Below are 24,588 nucleotides of genomic sequence, written 5' to 3'. Positions count from 1 at the left end.
TTTTTTTAAACAAATACTTTTCTTTGTTTTAATCAATAAAAAATTAATTTTTAAATAAAAAAAAGTCAAATTAAACTGAATAAAAAATAAACACATTTCAAATGTCACACGTTTCTCTTTATTGTTATTAATATTCACGTTATCATAGATATTATTCAAAATTATGTTCTTAAGATAAAAGAGCAAAAGCAAAATACGTGACACGTCTCTCGGTTTAAATATAAAAGTGATATGAACACGAGTGATTCAGGCACACGTTCAGAGAAATTAAAGTGCAGCAATCAGCAAAAGGTCTGCACGGAGGAGGAAGAGGAGGAACATCTGGGAATGTCTGTCAGTCTCTGCGGCGGCCATGTTGGCGCGTCAGCCTTCACGCCTCACCATAAAAAAAGAAAAAAAAAAAGCCTCTGAGGAGGATTTACAGCCTCCATCGTCTGTGTGACCAAACACAAGCTGACATTTAAAAACGTCACGTTTCACTTCATGAACAGTTTCGGAGAATCATCAACGGGGAAATTCATTAAAAACTTTATGACACGATGACGACGTGATGGAGCGACTCGCTCTTAATCATGGAGTCAACAATCAGCCGCCCTAATCTCCAGAATATTCATCTCATCGTCAGATTTAACAGAAAAGCAGGAAGAATGATTGAGTCATCCGGCCGGATCACTAAATCTAGGTTCTGAATTCCAACATGAAGGACACAAATTTGTGAACTTAAGACAAAAAAAATTCCAATGATCCAGTTTTAAATTGGACTGAGTCTAAAGAATATTCCAGACAGAAAGGCATTCAGTACTCGGAGAAACTACTGTGGGATCCAAGACTCTCCACGAGGCATTTGAGGACACTCGGTGAGCATAGGAAAATAAACCATCTGACATCATCGGCAAGTGGGCGTTAAGGGTTAAAAGGTTAAAGGTTATTAAGCCGAGAGCTTCTCTAACAGTCGATTGTGCTTCTGAGCTACATCATCATCAACGTCACAACAGGATGATCAGGCGTTCCTGTAGCCATGACAACGTTCATGCTGCATTCAGGGGAAAAAAGGAAAAATAAGGAAGAACTACCACTCAAAGGTGACGTCATCTGTCAGAGAACCTTTGGTCACTTTAAACTGTCAAAAACTATCATCTCCCACACAGAAACAGAGCCTGAATGCAGCACGAGTTATATTCCACTTACAGTAGCCGAGCTGTGCAGGTAAACGCACCTGACCTGTGCTCTGGTTCACAAGATCATTGATTCATCGATCTGTCTTTAAGCAACAGCTGGAGCCCCACATGTGCTCTTAAACTGGTTTCACTGGTTCAAACTGGACATGAAGAGACCTCCAGGACCGCCGGAGCTCTGTGCACAAAAATACATACGTGACATGAACCCATCATGAAGGCTGAAGCTTTAAGGGGCAAACGTGAGAACCTGCACAGAGCGCACATGCGATGGTTTTTAACCTGAACTGGGAGAAAACTCGACTTAAACGACTGATCAGGTTTTTTAAACCGATCTGTTGACCTTCTGAGAAATACAGCCTGTAACAAAAAGGCAAAATAAGCACAAAAGAGTAATAAAACACGGCACCGGTTGGTTTGTGAGCAGCCGCCTCGGGACCGCCAAGGTTCAAACTGCATCAGTAACTTGGAGCGTTTGATTTGTCCGACCTGGAAGGGGCAGGCGGACGGGGAGAGCACTTTCAGGTCAAACAGAAACAAACTTCAAGTATTAAAACAGAAGAAGAAGACGAGGAGGAGGAGGAGGAGGTGGTGACCCGCAGAGGCTCAGATTGTGGGAGGAGCAATGGCAAAAACTAGGTGGTGCTCTCTGTCCTTAAAGCCATCACTTGTCACTGCGGCTCAGAGAAAACTCGGTTTTCAGTGAAATCGTTGATATTAATTTGATCCACGCTGTAAAAACTCCAACCCTGCAGACTTCGTCCAGCCTTAGGCTATAAAACAGCAGTACAGCGCCCTCTACAGGATGGGAGGAGGCAAAACATGAGACCGTCTATAGGGCGGAGGTTTGAAATCAGGGCTGAGAAAAATGAAATAAATAAATAAATACATGAAATGCATTTAAATGTTGATTTGAAGTCAAACCGAGTCCCGTTTACTGGATCAACGCAGGAAAATCTACACTGAAACAAAAGGACCACACCTGCAGCTCAAAGCAAAAACGCCACATTAGTAAATTAAAACTATTAAACTGGGAGACCAAATAATGAAATAATGAGGCGGAGCTAAATGACGCCTCCAGCTTCACGCCGTTTATTTACTCGGATTTCTCCCAAATATGCAAACTCCTGACGGGAGAGGGCAATGACATCATAGCCAGTCAGTTTGCACATGCTCTGTGTGACGGGAAGTCTGAGCGCAAATAGATCCAGACAGAAAACAAACACCTGGATCTCATCATGATTTGGTATTGTATCCCACAATCCCGAGCAGCTCCAACCTCCTCGTCCTCGCCAAGATTCGCCCTCCGATCCAAAAAACAACCCCCCCCCCCATAAAAAAAAAAAAAACAACAACGTAGTTTTGAGTGTCAGCTTTCACGGCCGTACAGCGAGGAGCATTTGATGGCCTCACCTCTGCGAACCTGACGGGTGGAGTCAGGTACAGACCTGACTGACAGGTATGGGAGGCTGCTGTCAGTTGCTTTGGCTTCTCTGGTCCCGTCCTCGCTGCGATTGGCTCGTAAAGTAAAACGTTGCGATCCTGCACGACTACACGACCACTTTACTTCTGCTGATCTGTTTTAACGGAGAGATCTCGACTCTTACTGAGGCAAGACTTCAAAGCCCTTTGGTTCTACCTGCCCAAACACACCTGGGCAAAGAATGGGAGGAGTCACAGGTGAGTGATATCAGTGAGATAAAAAGCGGTTTGCCGGGGAGGCCGCCGCCTAACGTTCCCCGACGGTCTGGATCGGGGGAAGAGAGGGTTTGTTTTTTTTAACAGGGGGAGGGACTTGCAGACAAGACTCTGTTCTGTAATTGGCCAGACTGCCTACGAGTCACATGACACTGTCCTGCAGCAGCGGCTCGAGGTCCTCTGTGTCGCTGATGGGCACGGCAAGAGGGCTGCCGTTCTGAGCGTGTGCGGCGGAGCTGCTGCCGGCCTTGTTGGCGGTGCAGGTCTTGACTTCGGCCAGCTGGTGGCGCTCAGGGATGAAGAAGGCGACAACTAAAGCAAATATGACGCTGCACGCGCCAAAGAGGAAGGGCGGGCCCGGGACGACCAGCTTCTACAGACGGAGAGAGAACCGACTCGTTACGGGAAACAGAACAGCGAGGAAAGAATCAGCAAGGCGCATTTCTACGCACCTGTGTGCTTGCTGTGGATCTTCCTGCCATCGGCTCCACTTCGTTCAGCTCCACGTTGAACAGGAAGAAGATGAAGCCGTAGAGAGCCGGGCCCAAACCATTGCACAGGCCTCTGATACCTGTGATCATCCCCTGTGCCACACCTGAACACACAGACGCCTCAGTCACATCTGCACCACCTTCATTTCATTTCATTTCATTTCATTTCATTTTTATTTATTTCACACTTGGTACTACAATCAAACAAAACAACCACATCTTCTGTCAACAAAACACAACAACCATGTGTGAAAAGGAGCAGGAAGAAGAAAATATTCTTATTAAACCCTGCCCCCTATCTACCATCGAACTTATATCACCGGTGGGCACCAAAAATCAGGAACAAACTAATATTGACATTTCTCTCCGGTCGAATCCCAAACCAACATCACATTCATTCGCATTCTTCATACTGAGTTATCGTTTTAAACATATAACACTTTTTAAAACATTGTAAATTTATACAATTCTTTAAATCATAATGAAGTGAATTCCACAGTCTTATACCCCTAACCGTTGTGCTCATTAATCTTTGTGTAGTCCTGGCTAACTGATGTTTAAAATAAAATTTCCTTCTATTCTCTTCTCCCCTTGAACACATCAAAAATACTCTTTGTAACTTAAAAGGTAAAATATTATTTTTAGCCTTAAACATAATTAATAATGTCCGTAATTTCACTAAATCTCCTAATTTTAATAATTTTGATTCTATAAATAATTTATTTGTATGTTCTCTATATTTAACATTATGAATTATTCGTATAACTTTCTTCTGTAATAGGTTTAAAGGTTTTATGGTATTCTCATATGTATTCCCCCAAACTTCAACACAATAGTTGATATATGAAAAAAACAAAGAAAAATATAAAATACGCATTGTTTTATAATTTAATAAATCTCTTATACTACCCAAAATATAAATACTTTTGACCATTTTCTTTCTAATATGTTCAATATGAGATTTCCATGTCAAATTCTCATCCACTATTACACCCAAAAAACGAAATTCAGTAACTCTTTCAATCAATTCTTCCTCTATAAACATAATGACTTTATCCTCCTTTACACGATTGCCAAATATCATATATTTCGTTTTTGTCAGATTCAAAGATAATTTATTTACATCAAACCATTTTTTTATTCTTAACATCTCAGAAGTCATAATTTCAACCAAGTCTTTCAAATTCTCTCCAGAGCAATAAAAATTTGTGTCATCTGCAAATAAAATCGAATTTAACCTTTTAGATACGTCACAAATATCATTAATATATAAATTAAAGAGTTTAGGTCCCAAAATAGAACCTTGAGGAACACCACATACAATCTTCAGTCTTTCAGAAGTATTGCCAAAATAATAAACATATTGCAACCTATTCTCTAAATCCATGTGACACAGTCAGATGTTGATACAAACCACGGCCACACAGACCCTGTTTAAGACACGCCCCTTCGGATGGTCAGGTGCAACTCACCTTGCTGGTCGGGTGAGGCGCTGTGTGACACCAGAGCAGAGATTGCTGGGAAGGTGATCGAAGACATGGCTGCTACAGTTCCTGCTGCCCACATCATCCTGTAAGGACGCGAGCAGATAAACGTTTAGGTCAGATCATTCACAGGAAACAGGAAACGACACGGGCGAGACGCTGGGACTCACCACGGCTCGGAGCCGAAGCCGTACCAGACCAGCTGGAACAGCTGAAAGGCCAGGCCGAGAAGAACCGTGTTCTTCTTACCGATGGTCCTCATCAGAACCCCGAAGAAGACCGTCTGACAGACACGAGACGTACAGTGAAGAAATCAGGACGCAACACATTTACAGGGTTTAGAAGGACAAACTGTCGTCTGTGTGACGGGTTACCGCAGCTTTTCATGTCAAACTAAATGAACAAACCTGAAACAAACACTGTGACGTCAGCACGCATTTAGAGTAAAAAAACAAAACAAAGAAATCACACTTTGAGGGCTTTCAGCTGAAGATGCTCCACGGCACCGTCTCCCACTCGGAACAACGCGGGCGTTAGCTGTTTTTAATACGATGCTCCCGGACTAACAGGGACCGCTGGATATTGGACTTCCTGTTACCACCCCCTGTTGGATCAGACTCTCTCTCTGACCGTGTAGAGTTACAGTCGGTCCCCATCTTTCCTCAGCCCCCGACTCTACACTCTGGGCACACATGACTGTGTCAGTACCCACCCAGATGATGCCACCATGGTGGGCTCATCTCTGGAGGCGACCTACAGAGCTGAGGCATTAATGCACAGTGAACACTCATTCTTTAATTTATTCTTCACATCTTTTCTCCACTTTACAAGTTTACTGCATTGTGTTGAGTTGCGCTCGCTGCCGACGTGGGACAGTTTCCCATTTTCACTGTACTTCTGTGCTAAAGATAACGGTGCAATGACAGTAAGGAGTCATCTTATCTCAAAGATAAGATGACTCCTTACTGCAGCCACAGCAGGTTAACAGTTTCAGGATTGTTTCTCTCTAACATCGTCGGGTCTTTGGCTGTCGGCTGAACATGTTCACATAAAGTTAGCAGACGGTGCGACTCTGTGAGGACGAGCGTACCTGAGCGACTATAGAGAGGATTCCCACCATGGCGATGAAGCCGGTGATGGCTGCCGGAGAAAACTCGATCACCTGAAAGATGAAGATGAAAACCTCGTCAGTGTTTCTGCCTTCGGGTTTTCATTGATTCATATTCGTTTTCTAATAATCTGCGTATGGCAAAGAAAAAAAACATCACTTTCATCTTTGTTTCATTCTTTTGGGGGGGGGGGGGGGTAATTTAAAATTTAAATACAGAATTAAAATAATTAAATATAATGTCTGACCAGCCCTCCTGCAGTACCTTTAGGGCCCACCAGGGGGTGGCAAGCCACACTTTGGGACTCACTGAGCTGCACTGAATAACGGTGGAGATGCTTCATCATTTAAATCCCATAAATCTCCTGATCCTGATGATTAAGGGAACAAATAAGTGTTCCTGCGCTTGAACGTGTAGCTTTGACCTCCTGAGTCTATCCAGCACATGCTGGTCACAGCTGTCTGTGCGTTACCTGTCGCAGGTAGAGGAAGAAGCTGGAGTACTGCCCGGCTTCAGGCAGGTAGGACAGGAACACGGTGACGCAGATCAGCAGCACCGTGGTGTCTTTCCCCACCCGACGCAGAGACTGAACACACCAAAAACACAAATATCGATCAATCGATCTATCAGTCAGCGCAGAGCACGTCAAAGCTGTAACAGCGATGAAAAGACTCACGGCGAAGGGGTCGGCCTGCTCCCAGGAGATGGGGAACCCCCAGGACGTCAGCCTCATCTTGTCCGGCAGCGACTCGGGGACGACGAAGAACACGAACGCAATATCTGCCACAGCAATCACCGTGGCAACAAGGACCACCAGGCTGTCTCCGTACTGCCCAGACAGGTAGACCCCGATGGCCGGACTCGTCACCAGGCTGGCCGCGAAGGTCGCAGAGACCTGGCGAGGGAGGGGAGGTGAAATCAGCACATAACACCTTTGACCTCAGGCGCAGGGCTTCAAACTTGAAACGTCAGAATTTTAAAACAAACCTGAAAATGTTTCAGTTTCTGAAAATAAAATTCGGAATTAAGAACTTGTTTTCAAATTTTTACTGAATTTTGATTTTTACATCTGTGACTATAACTAGGGCTGCTCAATTAATCGAATTTTAATCACGATTACGATCTGGGCTTTCAACGATCATTAAAAATGACTGAGCCGATTATTAGCCCCTCCCTCGTGCTTTGCTCTCGCGCTGCTCCGTGTGGCAAATCGAGCGCACCTCTCTGCATTTCGAACAGCATCACAACAATTAAGAGGACCAGAGGGAAGCTTGGAAAGCTAAGCAGAAGTTATTTGGAGAGGAGAGTGACTGCTGTTGGTTGAAAAGAGAGGTGAAAAAAAAAAAAAAAAAAACAAAAAAAAAAAAACTGGTGGTGTGGAAACATTATGGGTTCAGTCAGACGTGGATCAAGTGGACACAGTGTGTAAACTTTGCTACGGTGTCGTAGCTGCACCACAGAGCAACACTGCAAAGTTCACTAAACACAGATGTTTACATTTTTCATTTATTTCTTATATTACAAACATTTGCACTGTTATCAGTATTTGACAACTATTTTATATTATTTTTTAAAGTCATTATTCAACACATTGTTATTGTTAACCCTTTAAATCCCTGTAGAACCTGAATGTGTAAGCTAGCGCAATAACTTGTTTTGCATATGAAACTGGAGGAGTTGTACTTACATCTTATGCCATCAGCTTGTCCTCGGTCACGGTTTCCTTCCACATAAAGCTTTGTAAAAATTGCATAAAAGCTCTTGCAGCAACAAAAACATAATATTCCAGAAACACGCTTTGCCGATCGATCAGCTGTTCGTAACACTTCCCACATTGAAAAAGACGTCAACGCGAACTATCGCATGTCCGCCATTTCCTGCCCGAAACCGGAAGTGACGTCATTTTCGTGGAAAATGTAGTTTTTTACTTGTAGGCCTTAAAAGCCTACAAGTAAAAAAACTACAGTTTCTGGGATGCTTAGAACTCGAATTGCACTGCTAGAAATAGTTTATTTTGATGCTGTTTTCTTTGCAAATTTGCATCACAGGATTGTTTTTTGTTTTTCCTGCAGTATATAAAAATTGCTGTCTCCCCAAAATAAAACTATGAAGACACTCAAAATAAATTTCCTGTTGTTGTAAACTATTTTTTGCAAATTTTTTGGATTTAAAGTTTTGAGGGATAAACCTCTTAAATTTCTCCAAGTAGAAATATATGTAAAAAACTTTTTTGTAGTTTTTTGCACTTTTTTGCAATTAATGTAGTTACTATGGACTATTATATTATTAAAATATGGGCTATAACAGTTGTATAGCAACTTGAAATGCTCCCAAAAATGGCTCTACAACATGTAAAAAAATAATATAAGCTCTGGTGGACTTGGTTCTATAGTAGGTCTTAAAGGGTTAAATAAATATCGTCAAATAATCGAGATCTCAATTTCAGTGAAAATAATCGTGATTATCATTTTTGCCATAATCGAGCAGCCTTAACTATAACTGATATAATCTGTGAGTCATCGTGACTTTTAACATTTAATAAAAATATTTCTACGATTCAACCATCCTAAAATATTTGTAAGTGAAATGTATGACATGGATGTTTTGTTTAGTGTAAGTGTACCAGTCCGTAGGCCGTACTCCTCTCGTGTTCCTCTGTGATGTCGGCGACGTAGGCAAAGATTACCGAAAAGGTCACGGCGAAAATCCCGGAGACTGAGATGAGAGCGAAATACCACCTACACACACACACACACACACACACACACACACACACACACACACACACACACACACACACACACACACACACACACACACACACACACACACACACACACACACACACACACCAGGACAGGACATTCCTCCATTTTATTTCAAAATAAGAGACCCCTCAGGTGGGGAAAGAGCATTCTGTGAGACTTATAGAGTGTCTCAGGAATTACATCAAATTCAAAATAATCGAATCATGCTTTTTAACTTAAGTTTAAAGAACTCTCTCACTGTTAAACACACACACACACACACACACACACACACACACACACACACACACACAGGAAACCTCACTTCCTGTGATGTGAGGATTAAAGAGTTAACGTTTTCGCTCTGCTTTCAGGGAAGCGTTGTCGTCTTGTGACTCTGATGTTACGGTCGTTAAACCAAAAACACTCTAATCTAGTCTTTTATTGGAGAGTCTGTGAAATGTATGAACCATGTGACTCTGTGACAGTCAGACATCAGCTGATCGCTGCTGCAGTCCAGCAGAAATCCAACATAGGTGCGTTTTTTTTTACTTTGAAGTGACTGTAACTCCTGTGTTTGGGTGAAAAGCAGGAAAAAGAGGAGGAGGAGGCCAGTGTGCCTTCAGCGTGTTTGCTGATCCTGAGCCGCTCACATGATCAACATGTGACAGTTGTGGCGATTAGAGTCCAGAGTTTTCCTGTCACGCACGGCTGAGCAGCAGCCTGTTACTGCTAGCTTAATGGAGCCGTCGTTCCTTCTCCTCAGCTAACACTGATTACTCGGCCTGTTTTCATGCCACTGATTTTCACATGTGGTCCAACACGCCTGTAAGCAGCCCAGAGTCCAGTTTACTCTACATGTGATTTTTATCATCGAGGACATAAAAACGAGTCCAAACATAAGACGACATCTTTATTCTTGGAGCCAGTCTGCAGCAGGACTACAAGCAGCTGTTTTAGCTCCACCTCCTTCATACAACTTTCTTCTGATTGGTTACTGCTGTAAGCCTGCTGAGGGGCATATCAGCGTATAAGGAGTCTGCGATTATATTTCTACTGTTTTCTACTCTCCACATGATGTTGGGATGCGGGTGCAGCTACAGTCGAGTTAGCAGGGTTCCAGTTTCAAGCTAACTATAAACAAAACAAACCACAGATGCTCTGATTTCAAACTGAGCTGAGCTCAGCGAGCTGTGAAACACGGCGTTTCTCAGCTGTAAACAGAACGATCAAGGGACGAGCTCTCTGCTGATCGTGACGTCGACCGTTCCTCAGTCAGATTACTTAGCCTTTGAATATTTTTGTATCCTTCTCTTCTGATTAGTCGCGTTTCTTTCATGTTTTATGAAGAGTGTCGTATGTGCTATGTGCCATTTTCTGTGTTGTGCTCGTGTTTGAAGCTGTAACCAAAATTTTAAATGCTCGTAATTCTTTACTTCTTCACTCATGTTTTTATCTCCGAGAGGAAGATTACTGAGAAAGAGGGTTAGTCTCACCAGGGGCTGATCTTCATGAAGGGGATGGGGGCGCAGGTAAAGAACACTGTCATGAGGAGGAAGGACTTCCTGCCCCAGATGTCTGACAGAGCACCAATCAGAGGAGCCGACAGAAATGACAGGAAACCCTAAACGGACAGAGAAATACAAACTCAGAGACGCCATGATATCGTAATATTCAACAAGCGTTAAGTTGAGGAGAAGTTGCTGAAAGCTGCGCTGACAGTAAACAGCCGAGCGGTTTACCTTGACCCCCTGCACCAGGCCGTTCATCAGGAAGGTGTGCTGAGGAAACACATCGCGCAGGACCTGAAACCACAAACACACTACTTTCACTTCCTCAGCACGTAGACGCCATGATGGTTCGCCCTTTATTACATCAGCCTGTAGATCATTTTTGGTCATGTGATGCTTTCAGCGAGGACACATTCAAGGTTTTAATAATCCCACTTTGGGGTTTATAGTTGCAGGAAAAGGTTGAAAACTTCATGAAAACTTTAACACTTTACACATTTTAGCAAAAGGTGTGCATGTACTTACGGTCAGCATGGGCGTGGTGAGCAGGCCCCACGCAAAGAACTCCAAGAAGATCACCACCACGGCGTGAATCACTCTGGCTCGGCTTCGGCCGTGCTGTGGCGAGCAGAGAGGCAGACGCATTAACCTCACTTCCTGTGATGCGTCCCGTTAACATGATGACATTAGAGCAGCTGCTTTCACTTTAAGACCCATCAGAGTTCAGAAAAGTGCTTTAAAAGCCAGTGGAAGCATCACCCACAGACACGTTTGTCCTCCAGCATTCAGCTGCATCGCTTCTTCATTTTTGATAAACTCAGCGTCGTTATGGGCTAATAAGACTGTGCTGTATGCGAGACACCGAGAACGTCTTAAAGAGGAGCAGAGGAAGGAGGAGGTACCGACTCCAGTGATTCCTCATCAGCTGGAACTTAACCCACATAATCTGTCCTCCAGCTGAAGCTCGCAGCACAGTGCAGAGTAAGAAAAGGCTGTTTTCACAGATCTGTTAAAACTTGTGAAAAAGAAACTGTTTGGAGGAGCGCGGCTGTAACTACCGGGGCTGAGACAGGGAAGGTGCGTTCAGGTAAGTGGTTTTATAAATCTCTGTAACAGTAAGCTGGATTTAAACAGGTGCGTCTGTGGGGACTGACTCACTGCTGGAGCCTCTGCTGGACATTGGAGGAACTGCAGTTTTCTGAGTCTGAGGCTCTGTGGGGAGTAAATGCCGCCATGGGCTCAGCCTCCAGGTTCAGTCGACTGAAGAGTGTCGCCTGCGTTTATGGAAACTTTAATGTGGCAAAATCTGCAGAGCTGCTGGCATCGTGCAAACAGTAGTAACCACAACTGCAAAGAAAATCTGCAAAAAGGCTTCCCACCACACTGTTTGATGTAGCTTCACGTCACTTTGGGTGTCTTCAAACAGTCTGAACCCCAAAGACAAGTGGAAACTGTAAATGTGGAGACAGCACTGTCGGCTTAGCAGAGATGCTCTCCATTTGCGTACAACGAGATTTTCCACCTATGCAAACGTTCTCCTGCACTGTCCTCCAAACACCCAGCAGCTCAGCTGTGCGTAGGTCAAATGCTGATTGGTTTATAACCTCACCGATACAGAGAAGAGTGACAGCAGAGGTCACAGGGAACAGAAGACGCACGAAAGAAAACACACACTCGAAGTGTCCAGACAGCGGCTGCAGCGGACACTTTGTCTTTAACACCATTTCACTTCAGCTGTTTGTTTGTTAGAACTTTATTGTTCTGCACAGCCGGCTGACGAGTGGCCCACAGACCAGTCGCACCACATAGTTTGGACGCTGCCTCCATCGAGCACAGACGCTCGCTGCAGGCTGACGGGACGTCAGTAGCTCTCCAAATGAATTTGACATTTCAACAGTGTGAATACCTGGTGCATGCAACCACAACAAACCAAACCCTGGGTGTAGGCAGGAGGGTTGGAGTTTTACAATCAGTGCGTCCCCGTCGCATCCATCCAACTATCATTTGTGTTTACACCCTTTTAAAAAAAACAACAATGGATGAAATGCAGTGATAATGATGGACAATGATAACCACACCCCAGCTTTGTTTCTCTCCTTATAAACGCATTTGTTTTAAAAATACAGACAGCTACATGAGCTTAACTGCTTTGACATCTGATTTTAATATTTCATTTTTTTAAACCTACACTTTAATCCCACTTTGAATTTTCTGGCTCTGGTTACAAACTACCTCTGAATACAGTTTAGAAGGAGCTTAGTGTGTGCACTCAAACATCATGTATGGCAGTTTACATACAGTCTACTCCATTACCAATCAAATACAGGAATACATTTAAAACAAGAAAAGAAAAATAAATAATCAAAAACAAATTAACTAATTGAAAATGATTCAATAGTTAACATACATTTAAAAGAATTTTAAACAATGATATCTATCCTAGGATCATTCAAATAACAAACTTAAAACTTTATTCAAAAAATATTAAAGATAATAAAGAAACGAACGTAACACCCATCGTGACTTTTTCATGTACTTTGTATTAATGCCGGAGTAATACTACTGTAATAGTGTTATAATGTAATTTGAGTGCAGTACTTCGGTTTAGTTCCGGACTTTCACTGCAGCAATACTCTGTTTCCAGGACTTTTACTTGTTACCGAGGCTCTTTACGGTGTTTCTCCTGAATTAAAACCTCTGAACATTCACACCTCCGAACCAGACGGGCGACAGTTTACTGTTTGGATGTTTTAAGCTTTAATTATCGCCCGAAGTTTGCTAACAGCTAATTAGCTTCCTGTTTTACCGCTCCCTGTCAGGCTAACTGAATTAGCTTCTGTCGGTGAGTCAAACATGGCTGTCAGCGGGACATCAAAGCCGTTTAATCCGCTTATTAAAGCAGTCGTTAGCCTCTTTTATCGCCCGCTCACACCGACGTTGGCCGGCGACGTCAACCCACAGCACTTACCGAGCTCCGGACCAACACCATGTCGCTGGCCTCCGTCGCAGTTTTCTCCCGCATCATCTCACATCTTGCTGAGAAGATTTTCACTCCCGGTTCGCGCTGTGGGACATCCTCCCGAGGTGTCTCCGTCTCTTCCAGAATGCCCCGCCGCGTGAGATTAAGATGTGTCCCTGCTGAGCTATCATGGACCCGACCCCGGAGCTCTTCGTGGTAGCGGTAACTGTGAGCAGGAGACTCGGCTTTCGTTTTCGCCGAATTCCTCCGCTCTGACCTGCTCGCTGGCTGCTTGTGGCTCTATTTTATCACCGGAATACACCGCGTGCGCACCGCCGAATTCTCTATTAACAAGTGGGACAAGCACCGCCCCGCGGCGGTGTAGGTTATTCAAAACAAAACGCACATCCATCTGCCAAAAGAATCTGTTTCCAGATCAGATTTCCTCCTGCTCAGGGCGTCTGTTACATATGCAAAAGCTGAAACATCGGACTCTGGATCAGTGAGACTTACGCTTAAAAAGCGCGCCCCCTGCCGGACCCGATATTACCGCACAGTGCAGTTTTGTTAATACTTATTAAGAGTGATGGCGTCGTTTTTTCAGCGAAAATCCTCATTTATAAAACATGGCAGACTAAAAACTTCTTAGTTAAGCGCTTTTGTTGTCTGTGAGGAAACTGGTCAGCGCAGAGGCTCAGTATTTGGCAGGAAGCGAACGGGGATGCGAACAATACAATGGATCACTTTTTAGCAAGCGGGGGAAAGGCGGGACTCAGCTGTGGAAGATTTTCTTTTTTGGCGTCAGCGCGAACACGCACGGGCACAAACGTCAAGGCAGCCCGCGTGACCAACTGCACTTCTGGTGATGGTTTTTCAAAATAAAGGCCTGACTGGCTGTGACTGTAAATTTATGGTACACAGTTATTTAAAATTTTTTAAACAAAACTGTTAGTTAAAATAACAGCGCTATCTATGTTTTCGTTTTGTTAATGTTTGTTTTTTTAAATCATAGCTTCTTCAACATAAAATAAGTATTGTTGTGTCTACAATAACAATATCAGTCAATTCAACCAATACATAGGCAGATAGAGAGGAATGTGAACCTCTTTCATCATGTGTCTGTGATTCTCATTAGCTACATCGATAATCTTTGCGGGTTGAAAGTCGCCACTCTTTGTGTGTGTGTTTCCTTTGCTTGTTTTAATTGTTTCATTAACCTATAAAAACACATAAGTATCCTGTAATCACAGTCAGGTCATTAGGAATTATAAGTAACTTGCTGGCAATCCTTCTACTGAGAATTTACTGTATTTTTTTTAGCAGTCTTTCACTGGACTGACCGTAACATCTGTAAGAAAGCACCGCTGTCCTGTAGAGACTTTTAAAGATAACTTACTCATTTCCCTCAAAAATCTACAAATCAAAAACCATTAAATTATTCATTACCGTAAATCATTTTAATCATTCCTTGTTTAACAGAAATATGATCTATAATTATTTTTGCTCTGTGCTCAATATTCAAAACTGTGAAAACATATTCTCTTTTACCACAATGAGCTGCAGCGAGGTCTGTAGGAAACTGAATGCTTAAAGCCAAAAGAGTCAAACAGTGACGACAGTTTAGACTGGGTCCTTCTTTGACTGAGTACTGATAAACCTATAAATGACATTATGAATTTATCAGGCTTCAGGCAAAAAAAGCTCCAAAACACGATCATGTCGTTTTACAGTGCAGCTGTCTCTCTTCATACTCTCCTGAAAAAGAGAACTTAATATCAATGAGATTGCCTGTTTACGTAAAGGATTTCATTTCATAAGAAGAATAATAGAAAAGATAAGAGTTATTAAACCCAGTCTGACAATTAGTGATACACACTTTCAATGTGCAATTTCAATAAGCCTATAGGCCAGGGTTTTCCACTTTCTGCTTTCCGCTGATGATCTTGTACTGTGTCATTATTTGTCATATTAAAATGTTGATAGTCCAGTATTTTAACATGTCATATTCTGACCTGTGTGTTTATTATAATATCTTTGAGTTTGGCATTTCTGTTGCTACACGAGCCTTAAAGTTTTATGTGGACTTTTTTATCTCCCAGTCACCACTGAAGTTAAAAAGTGTTTCAGATTAAAAGCAGGAGACCCGATTGCCTGTTTTCAGTGCTGAAGAGCTTACTCTCCCACAGGCTTCTGTAGAATCACTTGCCACGGGTCGCCCCCTTGTGGAAGTTTGAAAGTTCAATTCCATTTTATTTATATAGTGCCAAATCACAACAACAGTAGCCTTGAGGGGGCGACCCAGGGTAAGTGATGGGAGAGTAAGCTCTTCAGCACTGAAAACAGCCAATCAGGTCACCTGCTTTTAATCTGAAATACTTTTGCACTTTAGTGGTGACTGGGAGATAAAAAAAAAAAAAAGTCCACATAACACTTGAAGGAAAGCATTTCCTTCATTTCATCTTTTACTTTGGTGGCAATATGTAGAGCCGGCGCTCTTATTTTGAAGGGGCGCGCCGCCTCTTTCCCGCCCTCCCTCCATCTTGGCGCAGCTAGCTTGACGCAGCGGAGCGCCAAAGGGAGGCTGAGCGGATCAATTTGGAGCCTCGGCGGCTGATCGGGATTATGCGGCGCTTCTGATCTCTGTGTCGGTAAGAACGTGCGACCCTCACGCGCCACCGGTGACCGAGCCGTGCGTGCGCCGCTGTTTGTGTGCAGAGCCGCGCGCTCAGCGGCCGTTTTCTCCGCAGCAGACCTCCCTTCTCCTTTGTTCGCCTGCGCCTGCTCTCGCACCGCTGCGGGTTTTCTCGGTACTGGCGCAACATGGCCGCCGCGCGTGCGGGAGAACGAGCCAATTAGCTGCGCGCATATTTTGATATTTAGCGTGAGGATGCAGCTCGATGAGGAGGAGGAGGGGGGCGGGTAAAAGTGTGACCTCTGCGTGGTCATCTTCATCACCACCACCATCATCATCAGCAGCAGCAGGACTAGCTCCTCCAGCCTTCAGGTGCGGAGGGAGCAGCTCTAAGAACCGCTGTGTGTGGGTTTGAAGCCACAACAGTGAGTCGGTCCGGTGTCAGCAGGCCGTCCTCACCTGCCACACAGTCCGGAGGCAAACACCTGAGGTCGGTCCCCCGGTCAACCCCCCTCTCCCCGTGGAGTAAAGGTGTAATCATAATAACCAAAGTATTTTTTATGGCAGAGCTAAAAAAAAAAAAAAAAATGTCAGCAAACTAAAGTTTTAGGTGTTTCCAAGTGGCCGGAGGGCGGAGGTTATCCACTGTGGGGAGGATACTACTCGCGAGCTTAGTGACACTTCACACGTAGGTGTTTTGCTGTTGTTTACTTTATTTTCTCTCATCTGCACACCTTCTGTTTGCTTGGTTTTTTAAAACAATCAAATTAATTTTTCGTAAGTTTGTGCTCCAAAATTGGGAGATGTCGGCCCTCTCGCACTAAATTTAAGTCCAATTGCCTCTTTTTAGTTTCTAGTGTCCCTGAACTTCTGTAGTTGTCAGACTTGTTGTTGTTTCTCTGTGACAAATCTGAACCACGATTAGAAAACCTTCCAATAATCGTTTCAAACGGAGTTTACTTGATGCTGATCGTCTTACAGGCATCTGTAGAGCAGGAATTCCCTCAGATATGGACTGCTGTTTGTCAGGTTAAATCCAGACAAGTTCCCCACACTCACTGTCACAATAGGAGCAGAGCCAAAGTGCGTTACGTCCCATGATGTTTCATTCTGGACTGGAATGTGAGCGTGATGACAGTGGAGATGGAAAAATGTATAAACGTTAGATAAAAGTCAAGAAGGCAGCACATTTAATGAAAGTAGGAGTGGTCCCAGCATGGAGCCTTGGGGGATGCCACACTCCACGGGGCGGACAAAACTGAGAAGTTTCCTGCTTTGAAGGGGCAAATGAGCAGTGATCAACCATCACGGAACAAAAGCCACGACTTAAACGACATGAGCTGGAAACACTTGTAACAAACAACACAGTGGATCCACAACGCTGTGAAAAACTCTTAGATTTAAAAACAAAGTCAGTATTTTAAAGCAAAACCTCTTTTTTTCCTTTTAACCTGCGGATCGTTCCAGATGCACCGAGGACACAGGGTCAGACTTCATGACCTTTGAACGGGTCGCCGCGGTTCTCCATGTATGTTGCTCACCATTCTAGTAAATCTGAAGGACACACTTTGGTCTTAATGATTTCTGCAAAAGTAACTCAATGGTTAAATTATAGGGAAAAGTTTTAGCCGTTATATTTTCATACAAAACTCAAACTGGATTCAAGCTAAGTTTAAACGGGTCACTGGTGGATTTTAACAGGTCGCTGAAAATAGAAGCCTGAGGAGGAAAGGCTGCAGTGTGAGGAAACAAAGGCTTATTTTGAGCTGTAAATCACGCAGAGCTACTGTGAGAGAGCAGAATAAGTCACCTTTACTAACGAACTCTTAATGTTACCAGATCTATTCAGAATATTGTCTGGAAATCAGATTTAATAAGTAAGTGTCTTATTTCTTCCTGACGTGCGCGTGTCTTTGAGCGCGGTGTGCCATTAAAGTATGTAGGTGAGCAGCTTTGGTGTCATTTCAGATGTTTACAAAGCAGATACTTGGGTTTGAAGCGCACATACGTGGATTCAGTTCAAGATTGTAGAAATATTTCATTACAAATTCATATTGAGTCCAGAGTTTGTTGATCAGATGATGATATTCTTGAATAAAGTATCAGGTTTTGTCAGTGTAGCGCTTACAGACGGGTTTGTTTGGGTCCCTGTTTGGATTCAGTGTGAGAAGGTTTCCCTGCAGATGCTCATTCACCTGTCCGGAGTTTAAAGGCTGCTTCTCAGAGTGACCCTCTATCCTGCTCTTCTGCTGCGAGTCTGCCGTTACGCGGTGATGTCACTGTGACCTGGCGGTTGGTGTCGCAGCAGCAGGTCTGTGGTTTCTGCTGCAGGTGCGGTGACAGCTGCAAACATCAGGAGCAGCTCGGTGCGAATCCTCCCGCCGCCGTTTGTGACCTGGTTAAAGCGTGGAGGGGATTTTCAGGCTCAGTCCTGTTTTCTGTTTGGTTACCAGAGGAAGGCATCTTCGTTCACACCAACTGTTCTACCTGCTGCAGTTCTGTTTTTACGTAGATCTGATCTTTCTAGAGAGGAAGTGACGAGGGTGACTGACTTCTCGTGGTCCTTGAGCTGATTTATCAGATGGTAGGAGGGCTGGTTAACGCTTCGCTTTCTTATTTGGCAGGAACTATATTATTATATATAATAATATGTATTAAAAGACTGTGTGGATATTCGTCTGCTTGGATTTGTTTTTCATGCACAGGTGTTATGTTTTTAATTTTTTAATGTGAATAATATCTACCATCTCACTGCATCGATGCCCAACAAAGAAGGATTATTTTGAACTTTGGATCATGCAAAACTGCTGTAGTAGAGTCCAAGAGCAAAAACGTGGCACTTTCATTAAAAACTACAAGATAATGATCAAACATCTATTAAATTAATAATCTGTGTGTCATTAAAAGATGGTGAGGTCCATATACTTGCACTGGCGCTGTCTTTGTTGTTTCAGCTCTTAACCACAACCTGAATTTCCTCAATTCCTGCAGATTTGCAGGAGTCGAATAAACGTGTGTTAGCTTCAGTTCAGTGCTGTATTTCTGGCCTAAAGCTGACAGATACAGCTGTGATCCAGAGTTATAGAACCATCCTGGTCCCGTACAGCTGGAGGAGAAAATAATCCATCTACAGCTCTGCTGTCACTCCCAATATAAATGAAGACAGGAAACTAAACAGCAGTGACGTTTGCAGGGTTACTGAAGTTGGGCTAGCTGCTATATAATGATGTGCTACGTGATCGCTATGTTAGCATAAACACAGTGAAGCTGGAGGACGAACACTAACACTTTTCCACTCGATAAAAGTTAACGTGAAGGTTCCTGATGGTTAGAGACAAATACAGTCGCATGGCAGGATGCTGTAAATGGACCAAACTTCAGTCAGGAGAACAACTGAGACAATCCATCCACAATACGAGGTTAGTGATTAATATACTGCTGCATGGGCTGGGCTGTAGCTACATCAGAAGGGCTTAAAAATTGCGTTTTAAAATGAATAGGGATGATAATTAAAACCAAGAGAGGCCGACAGGGATCACTGACTGTTTTTCGGGGATTGTTGACATCAAATAGAACGAGATACAAAACATTAAAACGTGTTAAAAACACAACAGCTTTAATAAACACAGAGCAGTTTGGGCCCAGAAGCAAAATTCATACATCATCACTTAAAGAGCGGATCAGGCTGTAAACATGTTTGTTTCTTTTGTTTTAACGTGTGAGTCTATGGGACTGACTCACTGAGTAACAAACAGCGGGTTGCAGCATTCCTGACCTTTGACCTCTGACCTTTAGAGCCTTTGACTGCCAACCAGTAATCAGATTAGTCACAAACTCTGCTTTAAATGTATCCAACGCTGGACGTTTTACCTTCAGCAGCGATTTAAAAGGAGACGCCTTCAGCTGCTGTGATTGGTCAGGATCCATAAAACATTAACGTCGCTGCATTCAGTCCGACCTGCGAGATTCATCAGGCTAATCAGTCCTTGCTGTTCACCACGAGTCGCTCTGCTGACCTTTTGACCTCCAGTCTAACAACTGCTCTCATCCAATCAAACGTTGTTAAACTCGTGACTGATAAACTGAGTTTCCTGTTTGGATTTTTTGTTGTTTAACTGTCAGGATGCATCGTTTAGACTTCCTGTTTCAGCCTCGTGTGCCATGTTTGTTTGTTTGTTTGTTTGTTTTCTCTTTTAAAACTTACACATTTTTATTTGGCTTTTCTTTAACAAAACAAGCTTTTTAAACTTTACGTAGTGGTTGTATTAAAACGTCTATATTAAATTCATCACTCTGATGTAAAACGTTGGCGTTTACGTGTCCGTGTCTCCGTCTTTTCCTCCTCAGATTGAACGCATCGTTCCCGTATAGGTTCTGGCAGCTGTGACGTCACTTCCAGGCGTTAGTCTGTACCCAGCCTGAATGCAGCCTCTCCAGGGTCCAGCCTAATTCCTGGTGCTCCTTCACTCCCACCTCCTCCCTCCTCTCCCCACCCTTTCCCCCTTCCTGCCCCACCCCTCCTTTCCTCCATCCTCATCCTCCACCCTCCACATCAGCCTCGTCTTAACACAAACTCCCAGCATTTAGCCTGGACTGCTGGTGTGGTTGGCTGCTCCTCTACAGGTGGATGAATGAAGACCCCCTTCAAGAGCCCAACGGCGCCGCGGCCCCGAGCGGACGGAGGTGAGTTACATGAGCGAGGCGCTCCACCCATGTCCGTGACACGCTGCCGACTGGTCATCAGACTGATGTGTTTGTGTGTTTCAGGACATTCGGGCGTCTCTGCAAACATGATGAAGAAAAAGAATCCGCACAAGTAAGTAAAACAGTTTTTTTTTTTTCATTTCTACAATAAAGTTTTTAATTAAAAGACACAACAAATGAATGAAAAGTCACCAGCTCGCACCGGTGTCACACCATCTTCTCCTCCTCACCCTTCATCGTGTCTGAACCTCCTCCCTGCAGGAAGCAGAGGACCAGCGTGGGTCCCAGCAAGACCCTGACTCAGCCCAGAAGGAACATCGTGGGCTGCAGGATCCAGCACATCTGGAAGGAGGGCAGTAAGTCGGCTCCATGTGATTCTCCTCTGTTTCATTTTCCTTTTGATGCTTCATATTTGATTAGTTTGGCGAGTTAAACATTAACATGTCCCTCAGTGGATCAAATGATGGTTTATAGAAACGCAGAAAGTTAAGCATCGTGTGAGAACGAGTCACCTGTGCTGGTATTTACGTGTCTGCTTCCTCTCAGGTAAGTCGTCGCAGTGGAAGGGGACGGTCCTGGACCAGGTGCCCGTTAACCCCTCCCTCTACCTGATCAAATACGACGGCTTCGACTGCATCTACGGCCTGGAGCTGTACACCGACGAGCGGGTGGTGGGGCTGGAGGTTCTGCCCGACAGAGTGGGTGAGGAGCCACCCGTCATGGCCGCCGCGTTTGGCTCGTGGCGGAAATAAGCTGTCAGCCGCAGCGACACACGGCCAGACGAGTTTTAACGTGTGACTGTCACAAACTTTATGGACATTGAGGTCCGCAGCAGCGGCTGCTGATTGGCTCATTGTGTCAGACGTTTTCTGTTGTATTGCTGCAGATTAAGCCAAATACTCGAGTAAATGCACGTAGTTACTGCTGTTACTTTATTTAACATCCTGCCCGGCGTCCCAATGATGTAACCGCACCTCTCCGTGTGTCTCTCTGTCCCGCGATTGGTCCAGCTCCGGCCCGTGTGACCGACTCACTGCTGGCAGACACGATGATCGGTAAGGCGGTGGAGCACATGTTCGAGACGGAGGACGGGCCGAAGGAGGAGTGGAGGGGGATGGTGCTGGCCCGCGCTCCCATCATGACCTCCTGGTTCTACATCACCTACGAGAAGGACCCGGTGCTCTACATGTACCAGCTGCTGGACGACTACAAGGAGGGCGACCTGCGCATCATGCCCGACTCCAGTGAGTGTGAGCGCACTGGGCGGCGTCACAGCTCGCCACGTTTTTCTCTGTTTCAGTAAAAAGTGAAGCAGGAAACTGAGCGCTGAAGCAGCAAGTTGTTGGCATCAAAGAACCAACGTGTTCATGAGTGGGAGCGCTGCCAGTGCTCGCAGGCTCAGCTTCCTTCCTGTGTGTGTGAGAGTAATCCACATGTGGGCCTTTATCGGCTTCTGTGCCATCCAGACGCTTGCTGCTTCCACGCTGGCTGATGTGGGTTCCTTTCAAGGTTTCACTCAAACAAGCTCAGCGCTGCTTTGGTTTTCTGTTTCATGAGGCAGAGTACTCGATTAAATATTACTGCTGGTACTTCCTGATTATCAAACACCTGCTGCTTTGGTGTGTTTAATACTCTATCAATCGCCTCGTGATCAAATTCTGCAAAGACGATAAATAAAGTTGACCTTTTCTCTGTGTTCGTGTCTGCAGACGACAGCGTGACGGCGGAGCGAGAGCCCGGCGAGGTGGTCGACAGTCTGGTGGGCAAACAGGTCGAGTATGCCAAAGAGGACGGCGGGAAGAGGTCGGGAATGGTGATCCACCAGGTGGAGGCCAAACCCTCCGTCTACTTCATCAAATTCGACGACGACTTCCACATCTACGTCTACGACCTGGTCAAGACCTCCTAAGACCAGAAACCCTGTTTAAAAAAGACTTGCTGAGAACCACCAACCCCCCCAGAAACCCTCTGCCCAGTGCAGACCAGTCAGCTCTGTACTCTCTTTGGTGAAATGCCTTAAAACAGGACAAAAATCCAGACAGCGCCCTTCAGACCAGCTCCAGTCGTCCATCGCTCATCGTTCCACTTTCACAAAATCGGTTTTTGAATAAATAAAATCTGCTTCACCCAGAGGTGTAGAGAGGACTCGATCCTGAGACCCCCACAGAGAGAACACAAGGTTTTCTGAATAAGTACTCCCTTCCCTGAACCCCGTCGGACCCTCTGCGACCTCCGTTATCTGACGAAGAGGGGGGCGAGCAGCTCTGCGGGGGTCGATGAAGGGACGGGACTTCAGGAGCCGCATTCTCGACGACGTCTATCTGCAAACCAACACTGAGAGATGCAGCGGGGAAACAGACTTTGGGTTCATCACTTGTCTCTTTCTTGTTGCTGTTTGTGTCCCACAATCATTTTATGTTTCACATCAAACATCTTCAGTGTTTGTTTTCCCAAATTCAGCATCCAGGAAACAGCAAAGTGTGAATGAAGACACCATACTGTTGTTTTCTGAGCATGTTTTCCATCATTGCAGCTGTTATTTGGGTTCACATCTGTCGTCTCCGTCATAAAAACAGCTGTCCTGGTTGGCTCCAAAGCTGACGTCGGATCTTAAACACAAAATAGTTTTTTTATAAAGGTGTGCTCCCCTTCCTCCTGCTGCTGCTGTAGAGTTTACATGGTTTGTGTCATACCTTTTCTCTGTATTGACACCTTTATGTTTTTATCTGTTGTGTATACTTTTTATTACCCACTTAGCTTGTAGGACGCTTGCGGCTGTTGCAGGTGTGTACAGTAATGTTTCTATAACTGACGGATTTCACTTTGCTCACTGACTCTGGATTTGGGCGCTCGTCCCCGGGTTCACGGCTCGCTGTAAAACAGCATAAACTCTTAGCTGATGTAGCTCCGCCCATCACAGTAGGTGGTCTTTTTTTTTTTTTTTCTTGCACCAAACAGCTGACGCATAAACAGCCATGTTGCCTGAACCACATCTCGTGTGCCTGATTAAAAGATCTCAAACTATATGTTTAAAAATCCAACATAATTTCCTTTGTAGTTGCCAAACAGTTCATTCTGGTTCTGGATCCAAACGGATTTCAGTCCAGAACATTCCTGTTAGACGACACGTCCCAGGTGAAATACGTTTTGGTTTACAGCGGAGTCTCATCAGCGCGGTTTTTTCCCCCTTTTTCCAGCGCGAGGAAACGGTTTAAAGTTCTCATCCTGGACTCTGCATTCCCAAGCTCTAGAACAAGTCTTCGTCCTCTAGAACTAAAATACCCAAGTTTAACATCTCACCGCGTTCGTTTGCCGTTTAGGTTCAAGGTTTTCTGTTAGATTTCCCACAAGTTCTACAACACTGAGGCAAACATTGTAGACAGTCTTGAGAACCCCAGCTTCCCTGATTCTGGGCCAAATCTGGATTAGAAATCTTAACATCCTCTCAGATTTGGACCTTAACCTGCTCTTCTGGACCCTGTTTGTCTGTTTCCGTCAACATGTATAACAGACATTTTTATTGTCATTATTATTTTATTGTTTTTGGTTTTTTTTTTAATTATTCAAGAATCTGTTTTATGTTGTCCCAACGTCTGTCCTCTTGGTCGCAGAACCAACTGTCCTAAACTGCCCAGCTATACATCCTAGAACATGAAGGTCGAAATATTCTAGAAAATCAAACATGTTCAGCTTCTGAGGTTTTTGTGGGATAATTGTTTTTTATATTCTAGACTTTTGTTTTGTTCTAGAGTCTGTTTTTCAGTATTGTTTCCCATGAAAGTCTCCGATTCAAGAATGTATCTGGTTTGGAAAGATGATTATGACTTCCAGAGTTGACAAAATATCTTTCAGCAGTTCAGCTAATGTTCGGGGCTCTGTGGTTTTACATCAAACTATGTGCTGCTCTGGATGACTCTGGTTCTGGAGGATATTTGATTGATTGAACAAAAACGTTTTTTCAAGTGTTGGAAAAAGTCAGTTTTTTTCCTAGACATCATATGATGGAACATTTATTTCTTCAGTATTTCATTTGTTCCTCTGTCCCCCCCCCCCCACACACACACACACACACACACAC

At 44.2% G+C, this 24,588-nt stretch overlaps 2 protein-coding genes across 3 annotated transcripts; one reads left to right on the top strand and one right to left on the bottom strand.

The window, feature by feature from the left end:
* Nucleotides 1–95: 95 nt before the first annotated feature.
* Nucleotides 96–13,616, bottom strand: mfsd14bb (major facilitator superfamily domain containing 14Bb). Its single transcript, XM_080893353.1, has 12 exons — nucleotides 13,184–13,616; nucleotides 10,741–10,833; nucleotides 10,447–10,509; nucleotides 10,201–10,328; nucleotides 8,581–8,695; nucleotides 6,634–6,852; nucleotides 6,430–6,543; nucleotides 5,939–6,010; nucleotides 5,019–5,131; nucleotides 4,837–4,934; nucleotides 3,326–3,468; nucleotides 96–3,246 (listed from the first exon to the last, which is right to left on the bottom strand). The coding sequence occupies exons 1-12, from the start codon at nucleotides 13,238–13,240 to the stop codon at nucleotides 3,016–3,018; spliced, it is 1,446 nt and encodes a 481-aa protein (XP_080749479.1). The 5' UTR covers nucleotides 13,241–13,616; the 3' UTR covers nucleotides 96–3,015.
* Nucleotides 13,617–15,689: 2,073 nt separating this feature from the next.
* Nucleotides 15,690–24,588, top strand: spinb (spindlin b). Of its 2 annotated transcripts, none has more exons than XM_080893863.1 (7): nucleotides 15,690–15,822; nucleotides 20,154–20,489; nucleotides 20,574–20,622; nucleotides 20,772–20,866; nucleotides 21,057–21,212; nucleotides 21,521–21,754; nucleotides 22,220–24,588. In XM_080893863.1, the coding sequence occupies exons 2-7, from the start codon at nucleotides 20,438–20,440 to the stop codon at nucleotides 22,417–22,419; spliced, it is 786 nt and encodes a 261-aa protein (XP_080749989.1). In that variant the 5' UTR covers nucleotides 15,690–15,822; nucleotides 20,154–20,437; the 3' UTR covers nucleotides 22,420–24,588. The 2 variants fall into 2 exon arrangements, with proteins under 2 accessions (XP_080749989.1, XP_080749990.1); XM_080893864.1 differs by lacking the exon at nucleotides 15,690–15,822 and adding an exon at nucleotides 15,850–19,225.

The sequence above is a fragment of the Rhamphochromis sp. 'chilingali' genome, assembly GCF_963969265.1.
Source record: "Rhamphochromis sp. 'chilingali' genome assembly, chromosome: 10".
Taxonomy (NCBI): Eukaryota; Metazoa; Chordata; class Actinopteri; order Cichliformes; family Cichlidae; genus Rhamphochromis; species Rhamphochromis sp. 'chilingali'.
Note: the sequence above shows the minus strand (reverse complement) of the source record. Positions and strands in the feature narration are given on the sequence as shown.

Coding starts and splice junctions, on each gene's coding strand:
- mfsd14bb (XM_080893353.1), bottom strand. CDS start 13,240: ATGATGCGGGAGAAAACTGCGACGGAGGCCAGCGACATGGTGTTGGTC. Junction 10,510..10,740: donor TCACCACGCCCATGCTGACC/GTAAGTACATGC, acceptor TTGTGGTTTCAG/GTCCTGCGCGATGTGTTTCC. Junction 3,247..3,325: donor GATCCACAGCAAGCACACAG/GTGCGTAGAAAT, acceptor CTCCGTCTGTAG/AAGCTGGTCGTCCCGGGCCC.
- spinb (XM_080893863.1), top strand. CDS start 20,438: ATGAAGACCCCCTTCAAGAGCCCAACGGCGCCGCGGCCCCGAGCGGAC. Junction 20,623..20,771: donor AAGAAAAAGAATCCGCACAA/GTAAGTAAAACA, acceptor TCCTCCCTGCAG/GAAGCAGAGGACCAGCGTGG. Junction 21,213..21,520: donor GGTTCTGCCCGACAGAGTGG/GTGAGGAGCCAC, acceptor CGATTGGTCCAG/CTCCGGCCCGTGTGACCGAC.